The 24,412-nt window shown below is 38.0% G+C and overlaps 1 protein-coding gene across 1 annotated transcript in view; it reads right to left on the reverse strand.

The window, feature by feature from the left end:
- Positions 1-24,412, reverse strand: part of CAMSAP2 (calmodulin regulated spectrin associated protein family member 2) — a 138,240-nt gene that overhangs the window by 44,376 nt on the left and 69,452 nt on the right. The window contains exons 3-4 of the mRNA XM_004375314.3: positions 15,359-15,520; positions 13,415-13,498 (exon numbers count right to left, since the gene is read on the reverse strand). Of these exons, the coding sequence (XP_004375371.1) occupies positions 13,415-13,498; positions 15,359-15,520 (246 nt within the window). The remainder of the gene's footprint in view (positions 1-13,414; positions 13,499-15,358; positions 15,521-24,412) is intronic.

Raw genomic sequence — 24,412 nt, forward strand, 5'->3', positions numbered from 1 at the left:
TTTGTTCTGTAAGCCTTCACCTGAAGTACAATAAAAAAAAAAAAAAAGAAATCAAATGATGCATTGCATTGGGTAAATCTGCTGCACAAGACCTCTTACTTAAAAAGTTAAAAAGTAAAGATGTCACTTTGAGGACTAAAGTGCGCCTGACCCCAGCCACGGTATTTTCAATCACTTCATATGCATGTGAAAGCTGAAGAATGAATGAGGAAAACTGAAGAAGAATTGATGCCTTTGTAAGTATGGTACTGGTGAAGAATATTGAACATAAGGTGGACTGCCAGAAGAACGAACAAATCTGTCTTGGAGGAAGTACAGCCAGAATGCTCTTTAGAAGCAAGGATGGTGAGACTTCATCTCACATATATGTCATCTGCATATCACAGACTGGACATGTTATCAGGAGGGACCAGTCCCTGGAAAACGACATCATGCTTGGTAAAGTAGAGGGGCAGCAAAAAAGAGGAAGAATCTCAACAAGATAGATTGACACAGTGGCTGCAACAATGAGCTCAAAAACAGCAATTATTTTGAGGATGGCACAGGACGGGCAGTGTTTAACTTTGTTGTAGACAGGGTTGCTATGAGTTGGAACCGACTTGACAGCACCTAATAATAACAACAGGGGTATCCCAAAGAACATAATTTTTATTCTTTAAAAACAAAATGAATATAACAAACTCATAATTTCAGACAATCTGAACTAATAATTGGTGATTATTTATCTTTGTATTTCCTAGTACAATTTCTGGCAGCCCTGAATAAGTATTTGTTGAAATGAACCAAACTAACTGGGGTCTGAGTTAAGACTGATATTCAATTTTTATGTAGAAAGTTTTTCCTATATAAATTAACAATGAAAATAAGATTACTTGGAAAATAAAATAAAGTATTCTTAAGAACTTCAAGAATCAGAAAAATACCAGCTTCCTAGAAATAGATAATATTTTCAACAAATTTATCTGATCGTATCAGGAAGAACAGCCCCAGTATTTTCTGTGTGTATCTTCATCTCCCATTTAACCAAAAGTTTTTGGTAGCTGTAGTTATAACAGCCATAAAAAGTGCAAGAGCAAGACCAAACTGCAGGTACCCACCAAAAATATGTCAGGGTTCCCAGTGAATAAAAGAAATTTCAAAAACAAAGGTTTTCTTGTTCTCTATACTAGAAAAATCCACTATATACAAACTGATGATAACCAAAAACCACTTGGACTATTCTTTTTTTTTTTTTTTAAATTGTGCTTTAGATGAAAGTTTACAGAGCAAATCAGTTTCTCATTAAACAATTAATACACATATTGGTTTGTGACATTGGTTGCCAGCTCCATGATATGTCAACACTCTCCCTTCTTGATGCTGGGCTCCCCCTTACCAGCTGACCCCTCCTGCCTTCTTGTTCTTGCCCCTGGGCTGGTGTGCCCATTTAGACTTGTTTTGTTTTATGGGTCTGTCTAATCTTTGGCTGAAGGGTGAACCTCAGGAGTGACTTCAGTACTAGGTTAAAACAGTGTCCAGGGGCCATACTCTTGGGGTTTCTCCAGTCTCTGTCAGACCTATAAGTCTGGTCTTTTTATTTTTGTGAGTTAGAATTTTGTTCTATATTTTTCTCCAGCTCTGTCTGGGACCCTCTATTGTGATCCCTGTCAGAGCAGTTGGTGGGGGTAGCTGGGCACCATCTAGTTGTGCTGGACTCAGTCTGGTGGAGGTTGTGGCAGTTGTGGTCCATTAGTCCTTTGGACTAATCTCTCCCTTGTGTTTTAGTTTTCTTCATTCTCCCTTGCTCCAGATGGGGCAGTACCAGTGAAGTATCTTAGATGGCCACTTACAAGCTTTTAAGACACCGGACGCTACTCACCAAAGTAGGATGTAGAACATTTTCTTTATAAACTATGTTATGCCAACTGAGCTAGATGACTTGGACTATTCTTAATAGGAGATGTGCAAAGGAGTCTTTAAGGGTTCAAATCACTACATATTTTTTGTAAAATATTCAGTAATAGTATTTTTACTATTTCAGACTGCTTTGAACTTCTTCCTGCCTCCCCACTGGCCTAAATTAGTGATAGGAATCCTATTAGAGGAATTAGGTGAGTATCATACAGACTGAGAATTTGAAGGAAACATGACTCTAAAAAAGCAAATATACTAAAACAAACAAATAATTAAACTATGTAGGGGGCTGAGATGGTGGAATAGTCAGATGCTTCTTGTGGTCCCTCTTACAACAAAACCCCGAAAAAACAAGTGAATCGATTATACATGACAGTCTAGAAGCCCTGAACATCAAAGACAAAGTTGAGGAGAAAAGTTGAGGAGTCGGACTGAGCAGCAGGGGGAGGGGGAGACTGTTCAGAAGCAGTGAAGAAGTGCCAGACTTGAGCTAGCCACCACCTGGTGGGCTGGATCAGCTGGCCCAAGCAGTAGCCCTCGGGAAGTGTTTTACCACATCAGGAGAGACTGGGCAGCAGAGAATCTGCGTAAGCCTCCAGAACCAGGGGGAAGTGGCACCGGATCTTCGCAAGTTAAGTGCAAGCATCTAACCTACTGTGCGGGATCAAAATTACCCTTCCCCTCTGGGACTTTCGTAGCAGAGAAATGCCTTTTTTTCCCTCACCTATCCCCTCCTGGCTCCTCCGCTCCGATACCAGTCAGCACTATTCAACAATTGCCATGCCTCTTAAGCCAGAAACAGGACCTACTGTGCCCAAACCAGTCTCCTGGCTTTAGGGAACAAACAAACAAAAAAAACCCCACCAACTTCCCTAAGCGGGGTACTCAGGACTAACTGAACCCAAACCAGTCTCCCAGCTTTAAAAAATCGCCATGCCCTCTACGCTGGGAACTCAGGGCAGGCACTGCCCTTTAGCCTGGGCATAGGCATAAGGGGTCCGCAGACTTCGAATGCCTTTCATCCCTGCCTAGACCTGTGTGTGGGCCCATTCAACAGCATAGGCCCTCATTAGCATAGTACAACAGGGTATATACCTGAAGCCTATTTTCAGCTACAACAGTTAACGGGGAGTGGTAGATTTGTGACATTTAATGCTGCCCTGCCCATTAAGCAGGGTCCTTACCTACCCACATCAGGGGCCTGAGGACTGGTGGCTTCACCCATTCCACCTAGCCATCCACAACAGGGATCTGAGAATAAATGGTGCCTCCCAGTCCTTAGAGCCAACAGCAGTGGGTGCCCAAAGTCTGGATGCAAAACCCACCTACCTACGCACTCTAGAGGACAGGGACACACCTTCCACCTAGGCACTCAGGGGCAGCCATCAGCCCCTTACCTTGCTCAGCACATAACCCCCTATTACAGCCAGATACCTGTGCCTGCTCCAATCACCCCTACATAGCTCTGCCCGTCTAGGACTGTAGGTGAAAGTCTACACCACAAACTCGGTGACTGATGATCTAGACACCTGAGGTGAATCAACACAAGAAAAGTAAATGATTTTTCTGGGCTCACACACCTAGTAGCAGCTCTAACCACCCGGTGACAAGACATGAGAGCTTCAAAGACACCAATAATGAAAGTAGCTCACACGTCCCGCCTATTTGGACATATCAAAACAAAACGAAAAGCTAGTACATGGTAAGCAAACGTACAATAAAATATAGTAACGTACTGATGGCTTGGAGATGACAGTCAATATCAAATCACACAAAGAGGCAGATCATGATGGCTCCAGAAAACAACCAAAACAAAGAACCAGGAAACCTCCTGGAGGAAGAGAAGGTCTTGGAATTACCGGAGGCAGAATTCAAAAGACTAGTATACAGAGCTCTTCAAGAGATCAGGAAGGAGATCAAGCAAAACTCAGACCAAGCCAAGGAACACACAGACAAAGAGCAATAATTTAGGAAAGCTATACAAAATCAGAATGACAAATTTAACAGGCTGCTAGAATCCATAGGGAGATAGCAAATAGAAATCCAAAAGATTAACAATAAAATTTCAGAATTAGACAATTCAATAGAAAGTCATAGGAACAGAATTGAGGCAATGGAAGTCAGAATTAGTGAGACTGAAGACAAAGCATCTGATACCAATTTATTTGAGGATAAATCAGATAAAAGAATTTAAAAAAATGAAGAAATTCTGAGAATTATGTGGGACTCAATCAAAAGGAATAATCTACAAGTGACTGGAGTACCAGAACAGGGGGGATAACAGAAAATACAGAGAATTGCTGAAGATTTGCTGGCAGAAAACTTCCCTGATATCGTGAAAGATGAGAAGATATCTATCCAAGAAGCTCATCAAACCCCACAAAAGGTAGATCCCAAAAGAAAGTCACCAAGACATATTATAATCAAACTTGCCAAAACCAAAGGTAAAGAGAGAATTTTAAGAGCAGCTAGGGATAAACAAAAAGTCACTTACAAATGACAGTCAATAAGACTAAACTCTGACAGCCAAAACCATGCAGGCAAGAAGGCAATGGGATGACATATATAAAGTCTTGAAGGAAAAAAATTGCCAGCGAAGAATTATATATCCAGCAAAACTGTCTCTCAAATATGAAGGCAAAATTAAGGCATTTCCAGATAAAAAGAAGTTAAGGGAATCTGTAAAAACCAAACCAAAATTTCAAGAAATATTAAAAGGAGTCCTTTGGCTAAAGAATCAATAATATCAGCCCAAGACTAGAACACAGGACAGAACAACCAGATACACAACCCAGATAGGGAAGTCACAAAAATAAGTCAAAGCTAAAACACTGAAAATAGGGAAACAGACGTCAACATGTAAAAGATGACAACATTAAAACAAAAAAGGAGGACTAAATAGTGCAGTCACAGAACTTTCATATGGAGTGGAAGTTATGGCGACATCAAGAAATAAAAGATTGGTTTAAACTTAGAAAAACGGGTAAATTTTAAGGTAACCACAAAGGAAATTAAAAAATCTACACACCAAAATAAAAAAGAAGAAAAAAACAGTTAAACTATGTATGCTTATATATTCAGGCTTCAAAAAGTTCAAATACATAGCACAAGTTCCTTCTGAAGGATAACTATTTCTGAAGTGGTCATCAACTGCTCTCCACTTTTGCTTTTCAGGGAAGAACTGGTCAAATTGAAACCCCAAATCCTGTTTTAAGACACAAGTAATTATGAGAAAAAAGGGTTTTTATAAGACCATGAACAATTGCTGAGAAAATTTTTCTTAAGTCCCTCATAGATGGTAGGGGCCAATCTGAGCAGTACAGATTTTTTGGAATAGTTCTAATTTCAAATATTCTTTTCCGTTGTCTTTATAATACATGTTTGGCTCACTCTAATTTTTGTTAGTTGTTTTAGAACCTGCCATTAATACTCTTCAGTAGTTCTATGTCTTTGTGAGGTGTGGAACCCCCTTGCAGTAAACAATTTGGTCTCTGGTCCTCGTTCCTGAGAGCCAGAACACACCTGACATCAATGAATGGGGACTGACCAGATCCAGAGGGAACACCTGGGGACTGATGCTAACTAAGCCTCAGGAAAGGGCCTGACCTAGCCCCGGGTGAACAGGTACGAGAGAGAAAGAGCTGCATGGAACAGCTGAGGTGTGGACTGACCAGAGAAGGGAAGCTGAGATTTCTACCAGACACAGTGCGTGGAGTGAAATTTATTATCCACCATACATTTGGTGTTAGGGGTGTGCGATCTCAGCCTTCTTGGGCTGGTTTGATACAACTGGAGACAAAGGTGGGATTCATTTTGAGCAGTCCTGATAGCACAGTCTTCCTCTGGATACCTACAATCACTCTGAGAGGTGGGATAATTGCTGAACTTCCTGTAGATGCTCTCAGTCCATTCTGGGAGGAGGCTGGTTTGGCCACAGGTGACCCAAGAAAGTGGGATCCTTTAGGGAGTTAATCACAGCTGTGACTGTCATCTCATGACCTGTCAGACTGAAGACTCTCTTAGTTGTTGTACGTCCAGAAGTTGTATTGAATTGTTGATAGAATGGAAAACGATACAAACCCCTGTGGAGGAAATTCTGACAATATCTAACAAAACTATATATGCATTTACCCTTCAGACTAGCAATCCAACTTCTAGGGAATCTACCCTGAAAATATATCTCCAATAATACAAAAGTATATACATGAGCCTGCTCTTTGCAACATTATTTGTAATTGGAAGAAACAAGAAACTATTTAAATGCCCAAACATAGGAAAATAATTGAAGAAACTATGGTACATACACAGAGTGGTGTAGTATGTTGCTGTAAAAAAGAACAAGAAAGATCTGTAAGGGCCGTGTGGAGTGATTTCCAGGATATATTGTTAATGAGACAAAGCAAAGGGCAAAACAGTATATTTTGGGTTAGAAAGGGGGAGAAATAAGGAACATGCATGTACCTACTTACTACTGCAAAAAGAAACACAGGAAGGAAAACCAGAAACTAATGAAACTGGTTACCTACTTGGCGAAGGGTGAAGGGTGGGACAAAAATAGAAAAGATGGGGCGGGAGTGAACGTCTCTCAGTATACCTTTTGTGTACTTTTAACTTTTGGAATTATGTTCTACATATTCAAAAAAATAAACTTAAATCAACAAGCCTACGGTAAAAAAAAAAAGGACCACTAAAACGCAATGAAAACAGAACCAACTAACCCAAAGCAATAACATAAACACAATGAAGGTGGGAAATAAAACAAACAGCAACAACAACAAAACCCCAAGTAACTTTAGAACACGGTATTCTGACCATATATTATCAATCTAAAGAAAAAAAATAATTGCAAACAAATCTTAAACTCTTCTTAGGAGGTTCATTTTTCGTATGGGTATGGGGTAGCAATTTTGAAAGTATTTTACACATACTGTAGCATTAAACAATTAAGTAGATATACTGATGTTGCGAGCCTGAGTTGTTCTCACTGTAGAAGGGAGATTGAGATATGGAAAGGGGAATGTGGGGTTGGACTGGAATTGGAGGTTGAAGTATGAATTCACGAATGTGTGAAATTTATTTCTGAGTTCTGTCTACTGACAAGGAACCTAGAAACAATGACCCCCTAGTAGCAATGAGCCACTCAGTGCCTAGATCTTAGTTTCTAAATACTGTTCCTCACCAAAAGAAACCAGGACTTCTTGGTGAAACAGCTGATCCCAGGACTGGCAAGGAAGGCACAACATGAGGCTGAAACATCTTGTTGAACCAGAACGTAAGGAGGGACTTAAAAAAAAAAAAAAAGGACTGATCCATCAATTTAGATGGATAGACAGACGGATGGTTAGATGGGGGCATACCAAAAGGGCATGTAAGTCAGCTTGAAGGTGTTCCCACTAGCCTAACTTGGGACAATATAAGCATCAAAATAAACATACAACTTATTGTAGGGCTGAGGCGGGGAAAAACAAGATAAGCCTGGAGTACCCTGTAGTGCCAGAAAGTAAGGAAGTGCTCAAAAAACAGAAGAACAGGGGCATAGCCAAGGGACACAAGAGCCAAACTGAAAGAGCTCCCAATGCACAAAGCTGAAACAATTTTTTTTTTTTAAATTGTGCTTTAGGTGAAAGTTTACAGAGCAAATTAGTTTCTCATTAAACAATTAATACACAAATTGTTTTGTGACATTGTTTGCCAACCCCACGACATGTCTACACTCTCTCCTTCTCCACCCTGGGTTCCCCATTTCCATTTGTCCAGTTCTCCTCTCCCTTCCTGCCTTCTTGTCTTTGCTTTTGGGCTAGTGTGCCCATTTTGTCTTGCATCCATGGTTGAACTATGAAGCACATTCTTCACATGTGTTATTGTTTGTTTTATAGGCCTGTCTAATCTTTGGCTGAAGGGTGAACTTCAGGAGTGACTCCACAGTACTGAGTTAAAAGGGTGTCCAGGAGCCATACTCTCGGGGTTTCTCCAGTCTCTGTCAGACCAATAAGTCTGGTCTTTTTTTGTGAGTCAGAATTCTGTTCTACATTCTTCTCTCACTCTGTCTGGGACACTCTTATTGTGATCCCTGTCAGAGCAGTCGGTGGTGGTAGCCGGGCACGATCTAGCTGTTTTGGGGTTGGTCTGGTGGAGGCTATGGTAGTCGTGGTCCATTAGTCCTTTGGACTAATGTTTTCCTGTGTCTTTGATTTTCTTCATTTTCCTTTGCTCCAGATGGGGTGGGACCAATAGATGTATCCTAGATGGCTGCTCACAGGCTTTTAAGATCCCATACGCTACTTACCATGGTCAGATGTAGAACACGTTCTTTATAAACTATGTTATGCCAACTGAGCTAGATGTCCCTCGAGACCACAGCCCCCAGCCCTCAGCCCAGTATCTTGGTCCTTCAGGAAGTCTGGATGTGTCTATGAAGCTTGTATGACTTTGCCTTGGTCAAGCTTTGCTGACTTCCCCAGTACTGTGTACTGTCTTACCCTTCACCAAAGGTACCACTTATCTACTATCCAGGGCCCTGGTGCCACAGTGGTTAAGAGCTTGGCTGCTAACCAAAAGGTCAGTGGTTTGAATACACCAGCTGCTCCTTGGAAACTCTGTCCTATAGGATCTCTATGAGCCAGAATTGACTTGACTATCTAGTTAGTGTTTATCTTTTCCCACCCCTCCCCTCCCTCGTAACCATTAAAGATTGTTTTTTTCAGTGTGTAAACCTTTTCTTGAGTTCTTTGTAACAGTGGTCTCATACAGTATTTGTCCTTTAGTGACTGACTTATTTCACTCAGTATAATGCCCTCCAGATTCATCCACGTTGTGAGATGTTTCACAGATCCATCATTGTTCTTTATCATTGTGTAGATGTACCACAGTTTGTTTATCCATTCATCTGTTCACGGGCACTAAGGTGGTTTCCATCTTTTTGCTATTGTGAATAATGCTGCAGTGAACATGGTGTGAAGGTGGAATAATCTGAACAATAAAATAATGTAGTATTTGATTATAATCCAAAGTACAAAATAAACATACATGAGCCCATACTTACATAAACAATTGAATATATAAATAAATGGAGAAAACACACATCACTTATAGAATTCCAAATAGCATATGTAGACACTCCATTCAGGAAGTGAGCTTTATTTCTCTCCCCTTGAATGTAGGCTGGACTTAGCCCACTTCCAAAGAATAGAATATGGAAAGGGAAAAACAGTAACTTTACAACAGAATACCTGACAAACACACCTTAACCAAGTGATCAAAGTTAACATCACCAGTGATAAATCATGTTGGTATCATGTACCCCCTGATATGTTGTTGTTGTTGTTGTCAGGTACCATCAAGTTGATCCTGATAGTGACCCTAAGTAAAACAGAAGGAAACATTGCCTAGTCCTGCGCCATCCTCACAATCATTGTTATGCTTAAGTCCATATGTGATGAGAAAGGCACTTCACCTTTGTGTTAACTAAGGTAAATCCAAGAAACCAAATGATATACCAAAAAATTATGTACTGTATTAAAACAGTAAAATTTTTTTATGTATTCATATATGTAGGAAACAAACAAGTAACAAAGCTATAGGTTACAAATCATTGTTTTCCGAAGTATGCTCCAAAGAACACTAATTCTGTAAGATATCAGTACATGTCACTCATAAGAGAGTTCAAAGATCAAATACATCTGAGAAAGAATGAGTCAATCAGCTATACAAGCTTCCTGACTGGGCTTTTCATGTACTGAACTGGGTCATAACATTCTTAAAGTGGCACAGACTAGGCAACATTTCCCAAATGTATTTGACTTAAGAACTTTTTTCTCATTTAGTACTTTAAAGTACCACTGTGCAAAGAAATGGAGTTTGAGGGGGAAAAAAGTGGGTTATAGTTTCTAATTGCTAAGGAACTTTGGTCAAGGAAGAAATTCACATGGGCTGAAGTAATCAAGCAAAAATGTATAACTATTCATCTATATTTTCACTGGGGAAAGTATAATCTATTTTGATACTACACCTTCAAGTGAAAAGCAATTAGAGCTCAGTAACTGTCTTTTCTCCAGAGGTAATTCCTTCATCCCATTCCCACCCCATGTAAAATACCTCACAAATATTTCTCTTTAAAAAGTGACAAATGTCACATTGAATAGACATGCATCTTTAATATTTTGATAAACACTAAACTCACTCAATATACAGATAGCGTTGTAAACTTATGAATTAATAGCTCTTTCAAAAACTATCCTGCCAAATTGTTTTACTCACTAATTCCCAAATGTGCCATTTACTTGCAACTTTAGGGTCTCTGTTCATGTTTATCCCCTAACCAAATACCATAACACCTAGTAAGGTCCTGATTCAGCCCCAAATCCTCTTGAAGGCCTTTTTAACTATTTCATGCCCACAGTTATCATAAACTTACTAGTAATATACATATAGGAAAGTTTATGATAACCAGCTACTTACTATAGTCGCTAAACTTTTGTTTTGAGTCTCTTACATTTACTAATATACGGAGAAGGGAAACATTGAGACTCTTTATATTCACAGAATTTAGGAACCATTTAATCCAACTTTTTACTTTTTACAGAGAAAGAAAATGAGGCCCAGAGATGTGACCTTTGGAAAGGTCATGAAGCTAGTTGGTGGCCGAACTATTCTGAGTTTAAGTACAGTGCTCTTTTTACCATACCACACTTTACATAAACTCTTTAAGAGAATGAAAGCTAGACTTAATGTCCTATTGATTATAAACTATAGAGATCTTTAAAGTAGAGTTGACATATTTAGCCAATTAAAAACAAGATGCTCATGCAATATTTGGCACATATTTGTACCACAAAATTATTTATCTGAAATTCAAATTTCACTGGGTATCCTGCGTTTTATCTGGCAACCCTATTTCAGAGTCAAAAGGATGATTAGAAGCCAAACAAATGAATAAATTGAAAAAATAACATTAGTAAACCGTTAAACAAAACTGATGTAGCACTATTTAAAATATCTAAAAAAATTACTGTAACAGACTACTAAATATACACTAAGATGTACATACTATCACACAGACACAAACACATATGCATTCTTCCTCAAGGAAGAGAATCTTTAAAATAAGATTTTGATCTATATTTCTTCCTCGTAGGATATCAACCAACCAACCAATCCGAAACACATCATTAGAGAATCTAATATCCTAAAAAAAAAATCTTTGGGATTTTTAATCTTGATCCAACATGAATAATACACAGTATAAGCATCCCTCAATATATGCACACATTTTATCAAGAAGATGGTTATAAAAAGAAATTTCATAAAACAAATTTTATTTTTCCGCTGATTCTTGAATATCTGAGTTGAGGGTAACTGGGCAAGGACAAAGGTAAGCTATGTTACCATCCAATGCCATGGGTTTTGACTAAAGCTGGATAAGTAACAGACTACAGGGCTAGGCATCTGGGTATGCTAGGAATGGCAACTTCTTACCAAAAGCACAGTAATAAGAAAGAGCAAGTCATCCTATCTCTCATTTCTAAGAGGAGAAAAGGTTCAAGAATTTTGCTTTTATAGGATTAAGAATCAAGAACAGACTGATTATATTTCCAGGTATATTAAACACCAACAATCTCACTGATAGGTAACAGAGCAAGATTCCTGTCCTTAGTTTATTCTGTGAGTGTATTTCTTCATAATGATGACACCAATACTTGCAGTAAGACTATGTGAAATTAACATTTATTTTCACAAAGATTCTAACAATGGAAAAAGGATAAAATTTCTTTGAAAATAAAGGTGCAAATGCCATGTGTGCGCTAAATTAAAAATGTGTACTAATTCAAGTATTTAAAAATGAATCACATTTATTTATTTACTCACTCATTCAACAAATATTGGCTGCATGGTTAATATGTGCAATTGCATGGCGCTAGGTACTGTGAAAAAGTCAAAGGGTGTAATATAAGTAGCATCTAGATTCCATAGTCTGTTTCTGATTGTTTGGAATATAAATGGTATTTTTTCCCCATAGAAATAATGTTTACTGGGTCCTATGTCTACATATAAGGAGCCCTGGTGATACAGTGGTTAAGCAATAGGCTGCTAACCAAAAGGTCAGCAGTTCGAACCCACCAGGCACCCTGTGGAAGAAAGGTGTGGCAGTCTGCTTCAGTAAAGATTACAGCCTTGGAAACCCTCTGGGACAGTTCTACTCTATCCAATAGGGTTGCTATGAGTTGGAACTGACTCGACGGCAATGGTTTGTGTGTGTGTGTGTGTGTCAGCATATAAAAATTCCCATTTTGTTCATAATGCATATGTAATAATTTAACTATATATAATATACAAGGTTTCTGTGGAAAAATTTCATTAGTGTTGTAATTTAGGACACTGCCATCTTAACCTTATTCCATGGTAAGATTAAAGGTTTAACCTTAAGCCACAAATACCTCTAAGCAAAGGCTTCAATTCCTATGGTATGGGAAAAAGAGGGAAGGAAACTTGACAGGGACAGACTGGGGGCGTGAGAGGGAAGAGGCAGGGGCACAAGTTGGTTGAAGTCAAGAAAACAGAATATGCAATCTGGCGTGATGGGAAAAGAGATTTCCATTCTGATATACCTTTAAGGGAAAAGCCCTCAATGAAGTTCAGATTAAAGATTAAGCATGGATAGCATTTTCAGGAGCTAGTAAGTAAACTAGCTGGAGGAAGTCATTGTGATTCCAAAACATCAAATTCAGACAAAATTTCAGGTTGTCCTCCACAAAACTTTTCTACTGGAGTTGATAATACACAAAAGAGCTTCTCCCTTCTTTCCCTTTTTGTCGTTCTCTTCTTATGGTGGTATCAGCGACTAGCAGCATTAGTCCAAATGAATAAAAGTACTGTGCAAAAATGAAGAGACTTAAGATAATCCAAACGGAAAATAAAATCTCTGAATAATTATAATTTATTATACCTCAATTCTAATGCTATACAACCTTTTTAAAGAGCTCTGATGATGATATCAAAAGATGTAAACCATACTAATATTGTAGAAAATTCACTTTTTTACTTAGTAAATGAAAAATCCATAATTACGTTTTCAAAGAAGAAAATTCTATAAGTCCTTTAAGAATTTTTCAATAATGAATCCATATTAACATTTTTTCTTTCTTCAAAGAATAACTGTATTCTTAAAATACCTGGAAGATTGTTTTAGAGGCTGGTCTTACTGCAAGTCATTATAAAGGCTGATACATTTAAAACTGTATTCTTGTTGTTCCACCAAACATAGTCAAAACCATTATTTTTGCCAAAAGAACTTCAGAAATCGAACTATAATCATTAACAATTTTTCATAAACACCATCGTCCAATTAACTTTCATTTTGTACTTCAGTTTACTTAGAGTTTATGGCATGGCTTTCTAGGGCAAAGTTAACATAACTAAAAAATTATCTGATGAAACACAACTATCATTATTGCACAAAATAATATACATGCGTGAATATATCTACAGTCTCACAAAGGCACTTTTTTTTCTTTGAAACATATACCTTTTGACCTCCCGGAGCGTCAACTGTGTGATGTTCTTTCAATTTCTGTTCTTGTTCCATTATGTCTTTCAAATGTTCATTTACCTTAAAATAAAAAATATTAATTTGAATTTATACTCAAATATAACAATAATTTAACATGCTCCCAAAAATGCCTATGTCAGAAGTCCCTGATGTCAAATATCAATACCACTCAAAAGGAAATTTCATTTTTCCAACAACAAAAAAATTTTATAGGTGCTTTGATATTCTAAAACTAATTCATTAACTTAACAAATATTTAACACTTACTATATGTCAGGAACTGATAACTTCAGTTTTAATGTATTTGTGCAACTCAAGGATAAAAGTTAAAGGTATTTATCAAAGTGCTCACCCATGACTTAGACGTAGCTGACCATGTGAAAACATCTTGAGAACGAATGGATTAGAGAGCAATACAACAAATAATTGGCTCTAATTAGCTAAAAAGAAATTGCTAAAATGACATTAGAGTAGAAGGTATGAAACAGTCATTGTGAAGTGTGAGAAAGCAAACTTATCAGGGACACATTGTTGAACTGGCAGTGAGTGTTGAGTGTCCATCTGAAATTTGTGTTTATGAACTCTAAGTGAAAAAAGTCAGCTTCCTTGTGTGAATTTCTCCAGCAACATTTACCTCCATAGGTGCACGCAGAGATAAGGTGGGGAACTGAGCTCAACCATGATTTTACCAGATGACTACCAAGGAGGGAAAAGGAGGCAGAAGAACAATGACAGTACCTGCAAGAATCGAAGTTCAAAAAGGAGAAATGTGAAGTCAGGTGGGACTGTGAGAAATTAATATGCTCAGTGGGATGGAAGTCATGATGAAGTTGAAAATTTTCAACAGTAGGGAGTATTAGAGCAAGCAAGTTGGAAGGATAGGAAGAACCATTCAAGGATGGGAAGTTTGCAATGGGAAATGAAGGTCACACAGTTTCTGATGTAACCACGATTCTCTGTATCTGAGCAAGAATGGAGAAAAAATCACTAAAGCTAAAACAATAAACGAACTATACAGCCAAAACGTTAAATGAACCTTTTGCATTGATAATGACAGTATGGGCAATGATAATAGATGTAAAACTAGTTTTTACACTTAGCTTCTTGTTACAAGCTTCATGCAAGCATTTAAGGAAGGATACCTGAACATAAAACTTCCTTTAAGTCTGTTCAGTGCTTGCCCACAGATCATGTTTAACTCTCTGGGGTGACAGTTGTAAATCAAAGAGGGTTGAGAGGAATTAATTTCTCAAATTGGCAAAGGGAGTGATACTTTGGCAATGTAGGCATCTTCAGAGAACAAGTAACTAATCACAGCTCCATAAAAATTTCCAAGAAGAGAAATCGACAATCAGTGTGATCTTGTGCAACACAGTCAAGCAAACCTAAGAATACCCTAACTGTAAATGTGAGAAAATTATTTCATTCTTGGATCCAAAAAATACTCAACAAACACTACTCTATATAACTTCCCTACTGTGCTCTGAATTTTGTAATAATCTGATATGAACTAGATTACTCATTATTAACTATGATTACAGATATTGATAAACATATAGAAATCTGTTTACATCATTTTAATAGCATTTTTTATGTACTCAAAAGTCAAAAAGAAATAGGAAATTTTGCGTATGGTTCCACAACTTTAGGGTTCAACTTTGGTTTAAAACAGAAAGCATAATGGGATGGCAATGCATAATTTAGGATTTCGCTCTCTCTGGTTATGAGATTCATTTTTACTCAAGTATAAACCCATTGTCATCGAGTCGATTCCAACTTATAGCGACCCTATAGGACACAGCAGAATTGCCCCATAGGGTTTCCAAGGAGCAGCTGATGCATTCGAACTGACGACCTTTTGGTTAGCAGCTGAGCTCTTAACTACTGCATCACCAAGGCTCCAGGTAAGTATAATCCTACCTTATTTATCCAATACATGACCGCATCTTCAATATCATAGGGCAGATCCGTGGCTTGAAAAAAAGCTGAATACTGCTGAGCACATGCAATTACTTTCTCTATACTGACCATTTCTACAGTATAAGCCATCATTAGGGTGTCGATCATGGCCAAATGCGCACTCTGAAAATGTAAAACAGGAACACACAGTTTTAAAATTACACTTAGAAATTGCTTTTTATGTATTTTTAAATATTAATAACATCTCTTAACAAGCAGCAGTAGAACTAGGCTTTAGAAGACCAGCCTTAATGAGAAAGCATAAATGGTATATGCTAAAGATGAATTAACTGAACCAAACCAATTTACCGTCCAAATACTTATTGAGGATCTATGTTTAAGACACATTATCTTCTACTCAAAGGATGTTCCTTTTCTTATTTCCAATAATGGCAAAATCATATAGTTGACAACACAATTTACAAACTTCAGAGTCATCTTTGACTATTCTCTTTCCTCATTCTTCACATCCACATAGTAAAACTTTATGGATTCTACTCCTAAAATGACTCTCAGATCTACCCTCTTCCTCATTCTGACTGGTACGGTTCCAGTTGGTATTATCAACATTTCTGTTGAACTGGCAGTGAGTCAACAACGCAAAAAAAAAAAAAAAAAAAAATCCTTCAACTGATTTTCCTGCCTTTAACTTCTTCCTCTTCCAATTCATCCAGCACAGGACTTTCAGTTGGCAATTTTTTTTTAAACGAAAGTGTTATATGGAGGTTTAAAAAAAAAACTCCAAACGTTATAGAAGTATATGAAGTAGAAAGTGCCCCTTCCTCTAGCAGGATTCTCCCAATGATGTCTACAGTTTGGTACATATGAAGTGAAACTGGAACAGATCTGAGATTTTAAAATTTGGTGATCTGTAACCATAACTAGAATGGGAAAAATTACAGGTTGAAACCCTGGAATGGGAGATTCGGAAGAAGTGTAGTGAGCCCTTTCAGGGGCCTGACACATGACACTGGATTATTGCCAGGACAGAGGACAACGACAGACATTCAAAGCAGCGTGGTCAGTTGCCACCTTTGAGCAAATTTAAAAAATCTGGGTCTATTCCAGGGTTGTTTCCTTGGCCATGACTGAACCAGGAAGAACTGGTTCAAAGCCTTGATACTTTCACAAAAAGAATTTAATGTACCTAACAGGTAGACATTTACGTTCTTCCTTATTCTTTTGCTATTACAAACAATGCTACAACACTGTTTTCCTCTATGGCTAACTCTTAGTTGTGGGACTAATGGGTCCAAGAACATCCAGATTTTAAGGTTTGATAAATAACCCAGTAAGCTGTTCGCTGAAAAGGTTGTACTAACTTTATATCTCCCACCAAAAATGTTACCAGCATGCTTGTTTCCCCAGATTTTGCCAACATTAACCCATTCACGTTGAGTCGATTCCAACTCACAGGGACCCTACAGGACAGAGCAGAACTGCCCCAAAGGATTTCCAAGGAGCGGCTGGTGGATTCGAATGGTGGACCTTTTGGTTAGCAGCAGAGCTCTTAACCACTGTGCCACCAGGGCTCCTTGCCAACATTAGGTATCATTAATTCTTTTCCCTCTGTATCAGTCTGAAAAAAATATTCACTCTTGTTTGACTCTGCATTTCTCTGATTATCAATGAGGCTGAGCATATTTTTAAATATTTAACAATCATTTACATTTATTGTTTGGAAAACTTCCTGATCATAGCTTTTACCTATTTTTCCCTTTGGGATGTTCAACTTTACTGATTTGTAAGAGTTCATTATATATTAGAAACATTAGCCCTCTATCATTCAGTATCAAATACTTTTTCCTAGTTTGTCATTGGATTTTCAAATTTACTTATAGTATCTTTTACTGCAGAGAAATCTTAAATACATTAAAACCTGTGAAAGCCAGAACCTGTGTAAGATGAGAATGTGTAAGATGAAAACCTGTGAGAGAAGAAAAACTCAAATATTTTCCACTAAAACGAGTGATAGAAAAGTGGTAAGTCTGCACCCCATCGAAAGTGGAAAACTTGCGAGACCTGGAAAAACAAGGCAGTCCTATTGAGTTCCAGCTCTCACAAGTTTCAGTGTATTTACTTAGTAAAATCGGTCAATCTCAGTGTTCTTCTTTACGGCTTTGGCGTTTATCTCAAGTTTATAAAGGGATTCTCCACCCCCCAGAATACAGAAATATTCCCCTCTATTACTTTTTCTATTACTTTAAATCCATCTGGAATTTATTTTCAAAGATGGTATAAACTAGGGACTAGTTATTTTTCCAAATCAGATACGGTGAAACGTGTGAGAGTCAGAACTCAATGGGACTGCCCTGTTTTTCCAGGTCTCACAAGTTTTCCACCTTGGAGAGTGCCGTCTTACCACTTTTCTACCGCTCATTTTAGTGGAAAATATTTGAGTTTTCCTTCTCTCACAGGTTTCTGCCTTATACATGTTGCTGCTTTTGCAGGTTTTACTGTATTTCATTATATTATTCTCTCATAAAGTTCTACCTCATTTTCTACATAATAAAATATAAACTCCTTAACAGAGATAAGGCTCTTTATTAGCAGATCCCTAGAGGAAGAAAGCCCTGGCAATCTACTTCTGAAAAAATCAGCCAGCGAAAACCCTATGGATCACAATGTTCCAATCCGCTGTACATGGGGCTGCCATGAGTCAGGGCTGACAACAACCTATCAGTTTAGACTGATAACCTACCATTTCCTTCCCCCAATTTATTCTCTTTTCAAAACAGCCATACAAGACTGCTTGCTGTTTCCTAAATCTGTCACCAACTTTCAAGCTTCCATGCCCTTGCTTGCTGTTGCTCCTCCTTGGAATGTAGTCTAAATCCTATTATTGGGTTAAATGTTACTCTCACCGTGAAGCCTTTCCAATTCCGTTTCCACTGAAAGTGACTCATTCCTCCCAGTTTCCTACAGAATATTGTTTATACTTACATTAAGTTCTGACTTACTATCTGAAGTAGGGCATGGGCATCGGTATTTAAAAAAAAAACACAAAAACAAACAAACTAGGCAATGCTAAAGAGCAGCCAGTACTGAGAACCACTGACTTATATGGCTGTCTGCAGTCACCTATACACAACTCTGTTTCTCTAGTTAGGCAGTAAGACCTTTGAGGGCAAGGGCATTATTTTATTTATCTTCGTATCTCTACATCTAACGTGGTGCCTAGCAACTAGCAGGGGTGAAGAAGGGAAAGAAGGAAGCAAAGAATCTAGCCTATTGGCCACTATAAAGACTGGGGAGTGAAGAGCTGGCTCTACTCTAGAGGTTGAGGGAGTAGATTCTGACCACATTAGGAAGTGATGGGTCCAGCCTCTGAAAATTTAGTAGTATTTAAGAAGGTAGCTGCTTTGTCTGAAAATAGAATGCTTAATAATAACAATCATAAAACCAGTGTTGACTCCCATTTATTAGGTCCAACTTATGTGCCAGATACTACATTAAGTACTTTACTCCTATATTAGCTCTTCCATTTCCAGAAATAAGGCTGGGGATAATAAATGAAATACACTTTCTATAATCCTCCCAACTCTCTGAAGGAAGTATCATTAACTTTTTATATGTGAGGAAACTGAGGTTCAGACGATTAAGTAGTTTGTCCAAGCCTGTGCTCCTTCCAGTGTTTCACGCAGTTGGCAGTAATTAAGTCATTCAGTCACAAAGGCAAGAAAGAGGTTTCAGAAATTATAAACACATATAATACACGTGAGAGAAAAATAAGCATCAAAAATTACTTCAAATTCAAATCATATTTTCCTATCCTACCTCCTCCAAGGAGCTTTTCCCAGATTGCTATAGTCCAGACACCCCAGTTCTTCCTCCATACTCAGTAGCACACTGAATCCACTATAGCATCTTTTCACTCAAGTCATTTATCTGTATGTGCCCTCTCTGTTAAAGTCTAGCCCTAGAGAGAAGAGATCCTGTCTTTTTTATCTTTTTTCTGAATACAGTGTTTTATAGATGAACACTCTTGGTAAATTAGTATCTAAATAGCATTAAAAAGCACACTTCTTTTGGATAGAAATGTGGAAAAAAATTTCAAGAGCCATAAACCATTCATGTGCCCTCATCAAGACTCTCTCTACAGATACAGTTTGGAAGAGGGAAAAAAAGCTGTATGAATGAAAATGGCAATTACAGTATTATACATAACAACAACAAAAGAAACAATATAACCATCCAACCATAAGGAGTAATTTATGACATCTTAAACTATTTAATATGGGGAAATGTGTACAATGCAATACTGAGTGAAAAAAGTACATCATACTAAAATAATGTTACACACACACATGAAACAGAAAGGGAAAGGGAATAAATAAAAGTAAAACTTATTTAGAAACTACTTTTATTATAGCAGAGCCCTGGTGGCCCAGTGGTTAAGAGCTATGGCTGCTAACCAAAAGGTCACCAGTTTGAATCCACCAGCCGCTCCTTGGAAACCCTATGGGGCAGTTCTACTCTGTCTTATCGGGCCACTACGAGTGGGAATCGACTCTACAGCAACAGGGTTGGGGTTTTTGTCTTTGTTTTTTTAATTACAATATACAAAAAATACATATAAAACCTACAGTTTACACCAAAAATTGGAATTAACACCAAATATAATTACTAATACATTTTCAGAACAAAGTTCATTTCACTGAATTGAATGAAATTAAAAAATAACTTTAAAAAATTCCACTACTGTTAATTATAGTTATTTCCATATGCTATTCACCCACTTTTAAACTAAAAGCCCTCAGATTTTAGTATGGTTCTTTTACTCTTGAACTTTACAATACGAGGTTGTGGTAAATTAAAAACTATGTATAACAAAGTATATACATAACAGATCTATAAGAGATCAACAGTGAAAAATAAATTCAAGGCTAAAATCAATCAGGCAATTATGGCTCCAAATAAAATATACATCTTTAATTTCTTACCTAAAGCACTTAAGATCATAACAATAATAATAATCGCCAACACTGTCGTGTACCGTTTACAGCATTTACATTATTAACCTCATTTAAAAGGAGCCCTGGTGGCACAATAGTTAAGTCCAAAAGGCTAGCGGTTTGAACCCATCAGCAACTGTGGGAGAAAAGACCTGGCGATCTGCTCTCGTAAAGATTACAGCCTAGAAAACCCTATGGGGCAGTTCTACTCTGTCATATATGATCATTATGAGTTGACATCGACTTGACAGTACACAACAACAAAACAGCAACAACCGCATTTAATACAACCCTGCAATATAATCATTGTTACCATACCTATTTTGCAGAAAACTGTGTAACTGTCATGGATTGAATTGTGTCCCCCAAAAATATCTGTCAACTTGGCTAGGTCATGATTCCCAATACTGTATGACTGTCTACCATTTTATCATCTGATGTGATTTCCCTATGTGTTGTAAATGCTATCTCTATCATGTAAAAAGATGGATTAGTGGCAGTTATATTGATGAGGTTTACAAGATTAGATAGTGTCTTGAGCCAATCTCTTTTGAGATATAAAAGAGAGAAGCAAGCAGAGACATATGGGGACCTTATACCACCAAGAAAGCAGTGTCAGGAGCAGAGCGCATCCTTTGGACCTGAGGCTCCTGTGCTGAGATGCTCCTAGACCAAGGGAAGACTAATAACGAGAACATTTCTCCAGAGCTGACAAAGAAAGAAAGCTTTCTCCTGGAGCCGATGCCCTGAATATGGACTTGCAGCCTACTAGACTGTGAGAGAATAAACATCTCTTTGTTGAAGCCACCCACTTGTGGGATTTCTGTTACAGCAGCACTAGATGACCAAGACAGTAACCCTAAACAGGTGGTGGTGATGTACGGATTCAAACCTGGAAGTCTGGCTCCAGAATTCACACCATCTAATATCCAGCCTGCAGACTCAATCCCAAGGCTCTACTTTGGATCTCAGTATTGCAGTAGGAGGAAACAGCAGCAGTGATAAAGCAACAGCTGTAGATTGAGCATACCAGGTGGCAGAGCAGAAAGTAACATGTAAGAGCAGTGGTATAAAGACTGGTAGGTTACTGCAGAAAAAGCAGAAGAGCTATCTGGCATTTCACTGAAAAGGGAAAGGACTGTGAGGATGTGGAGTCCCGAATCTTTACTGAGTGAGAGCTTAAGTATCACCCAAAACCAACATTAGGTTCTATATCTGGGTTACCAGAATTATATTATATTGTTATTTCCAACCAACGTAGTCTAGGCAAAAATAAGTTACATTTATGTACGTAATAGAAATGAAGGTTAAAGCTACTAAAGAGAGCTTTTAAATGATGTAGGTAAGAACTCAGCCTCATAAATTAATAAACTAGAAGTTCTGCTAGTGCATGGTTTTTACTATTCTTGCATCAGATTTGGATATAGAACTAAAAAAAAATTCCTAAAATGAACTTGGGTCTCAGCCTCATTGTGGTAAGCGGCCAGGATACCTACTATAGGGATTTAGGACAGAACAAAAACAGCAGTCATGAACATGAAGTATGCTAAAATGGAATATGCAGCACATACACATCAGACTATAGTTCTTCAAAAGTTAGTTCCAATTCAGAAAATATTTTACACATCATTTATTTATATAAACACGTTTTATCCTAAGTTTCATCTACCTTTTCTTTAATTTACATGGAGATAAAAGTGAAACAGCACTTACAGAACTACTGAGATGGGTATGCCTCATTTTATAAACGATAAAACTGAGACTCAGGTTGAGTAATCTACATTTGTTCACAGAGTTAGTGAGAGAACTAAGACGCAAAATGTAGGTCTGTCCGGCTCCAAAGCCTATGCACTTTCCATTACTCTATGCTGTCCCCCAGTACCTCACAATATATTTTTGTTGTTCTTATATAATATCCTGCCAAAGAAGTATATGCTGAATTACAGAAACCAAATCAGTAAATTCTAAATTTCTGGTCCTGACAGTTCAGAGAACAAACTCAAAACCAAAGCTCCAATCCAATGACAGTAACGTACAGAACTATCTTGGTTTAATTTTAACTAAATTTAGTTTTAAGCCAAGATTGTTTCACCATAAGGATGCAGGGGTAACAATCTTGCTACTGTCATCATAGTGCTGCTACTGTCCTCAGTTTAGCTAAGTCGAGGGGTTACTAACTGCTATCCCGTCAAGCACTGTCCTCCCTCTCAAGGCTTAAATGCGGTTCCCGGCACAAGAGAATAAGTACTGAAGAGAGGTAAACAGATTGAGTAAAAAACAAAAGCACCATCTAAACTCAAGAAGACTTCATCTTAGACACTGCTATCTGACTTTAGCTTTTAGCCTATGAATACATTCATCTAAGTATCACCTAGGTGCAAGCTTCAATAAACTTCAGATATGCCAGAATACTCTTGTCCATTATTATTACAGGGGTTTTTCTGCATGAAACTTCTTCTGTTTAAATTTTGTGTGAAACAAATTTCTGCAAACTGAATCAAGTTGACTTTCATTTTTCAATCAGGGGAGCAAATATTTGACAGACATACAGTCAGCTCTGTTCGGATCTGAAAATGCAAATTTGTTTTAAAGTAATCAATATACTAGGGAACAATCAGAACATAAGGTGAACTTCAGTTTGCTTATGCACAGTTTCATTAGCCAGACATACGAGGTGACACAAAAAATTGCACTTAGCTGTACTGAGCCACGTAGGAATATACAAAATGCACACACAGCTCAAACATCTACCACCTACCTCAGTTCACCATGTGTTACGAGCCACATTCTTCCTTTCCATCCGATTTCAAATATCCCACATTCCACCAATTCATAAAAACTCACAAGCCACAAACATTCTGATGACTACTTTCACAAGCAAACTTCTGGTCTTTTTCAAGGTAAAGTGCCATACTTATTATATTTTTGTATATTTCTTAACCATTTAACATGTGTAAAACTGTGCTATCATTTTTATTAGGTTCCTATTTTTGGAGTCCCTGGGTGGTACAAACAGTGAACATGCTTAGCTGCTAACCAAAAGGTTGGAGGTTCAAATCCACCCAGAGGCACCTCAGAAGAAAGGCCTGGTGACCCACTTCCAAAAAATCAGTCATTGAAAACCCTATGGAGTCCCATTCTACTTTGATACATGTGGGATCACCTTGAGTCAGAGCTGATTTGATGGCAACTGAATTTTTTTTTTCTTTTAAATGGGCCACTGATGAGGTTTTTGAGTGTTGTGCCCTTAACCCCACTGTTCCCATTAGCCTTGTGTTTTTAATGCATGATTTTCCATAGTGTGGTAATTTTAAGGAATGTCTACACTGCATTATAGCAGAATTCATTATAGCCCACAAAACGAAGGATCTACAAAAACCTTTATTACAAAATCACATATTGGAAGGAAATAATTTACTGATAAAATAACAATGTTGCTCAAGTTTTAGTGCAATGGATTTCTCTTATATATAGCGCTTCTCGTCCTGGGTCTATAGTTCTGCCAAACATGATTAGTTGGCCAGTTTGCCCTGTGATTGGTCTATTTTCACACCATGCAGGGACTGGTCAGTTCACTAGTCAAAAAAGTAATGTGTAAAACCACCCAATGGGATTGAGTGATTTTCAGCCCATTGAGGGAATTGGTTGGTTTGTGGTCTTGCTGGGAGGGCCACCTTGAAATTGACAAGGAGTTTGCTTATATAAGTGGCCAACCCCATAGAGTTTTTTTTTTTTTTTTTTTTGAGAGAAGAGCCGAGAAGGGAACCTCAAGACCAAGAAGAGCCTGGAGCAGAGCAGTTCTGACCTGCGGTTCCTGCTGGAGGAACCTCCTAAGAGAACATAATACCGGTCAAAGGCTGTAACACTGAAGACTGCAAGAGGTCTGGAATGGAGCCCAGCGGCACAGCAGGTGGCGGCGGCATAAAGCTGCTGATAGGAAAGCAGCTAAGAGAGCCAAGCTGGCTGCTACACTGCCATGAGTTGGGCCAGTTAGTATCAGAGAAGCAGACAGCACGGAGGCAGAAGGCAGAGAGGCCATGCATGGCCAAGATGGGGCAAG

Source organism: Trichechus manatus, unplaced genomic scaffold (assembly GCF_000243295.1).
Source record: "Trichechus manatus latirostris isolate Lorelei unplaced genomic scaffold, TriManLat1.0 scaffold00035, whole genome shotgun sequence".
NCBI lineage: Eukaryota > Metazoa > Chordata > Mammalia > Sirenia > Trichechidae > Trichechus > Trichechus manatus.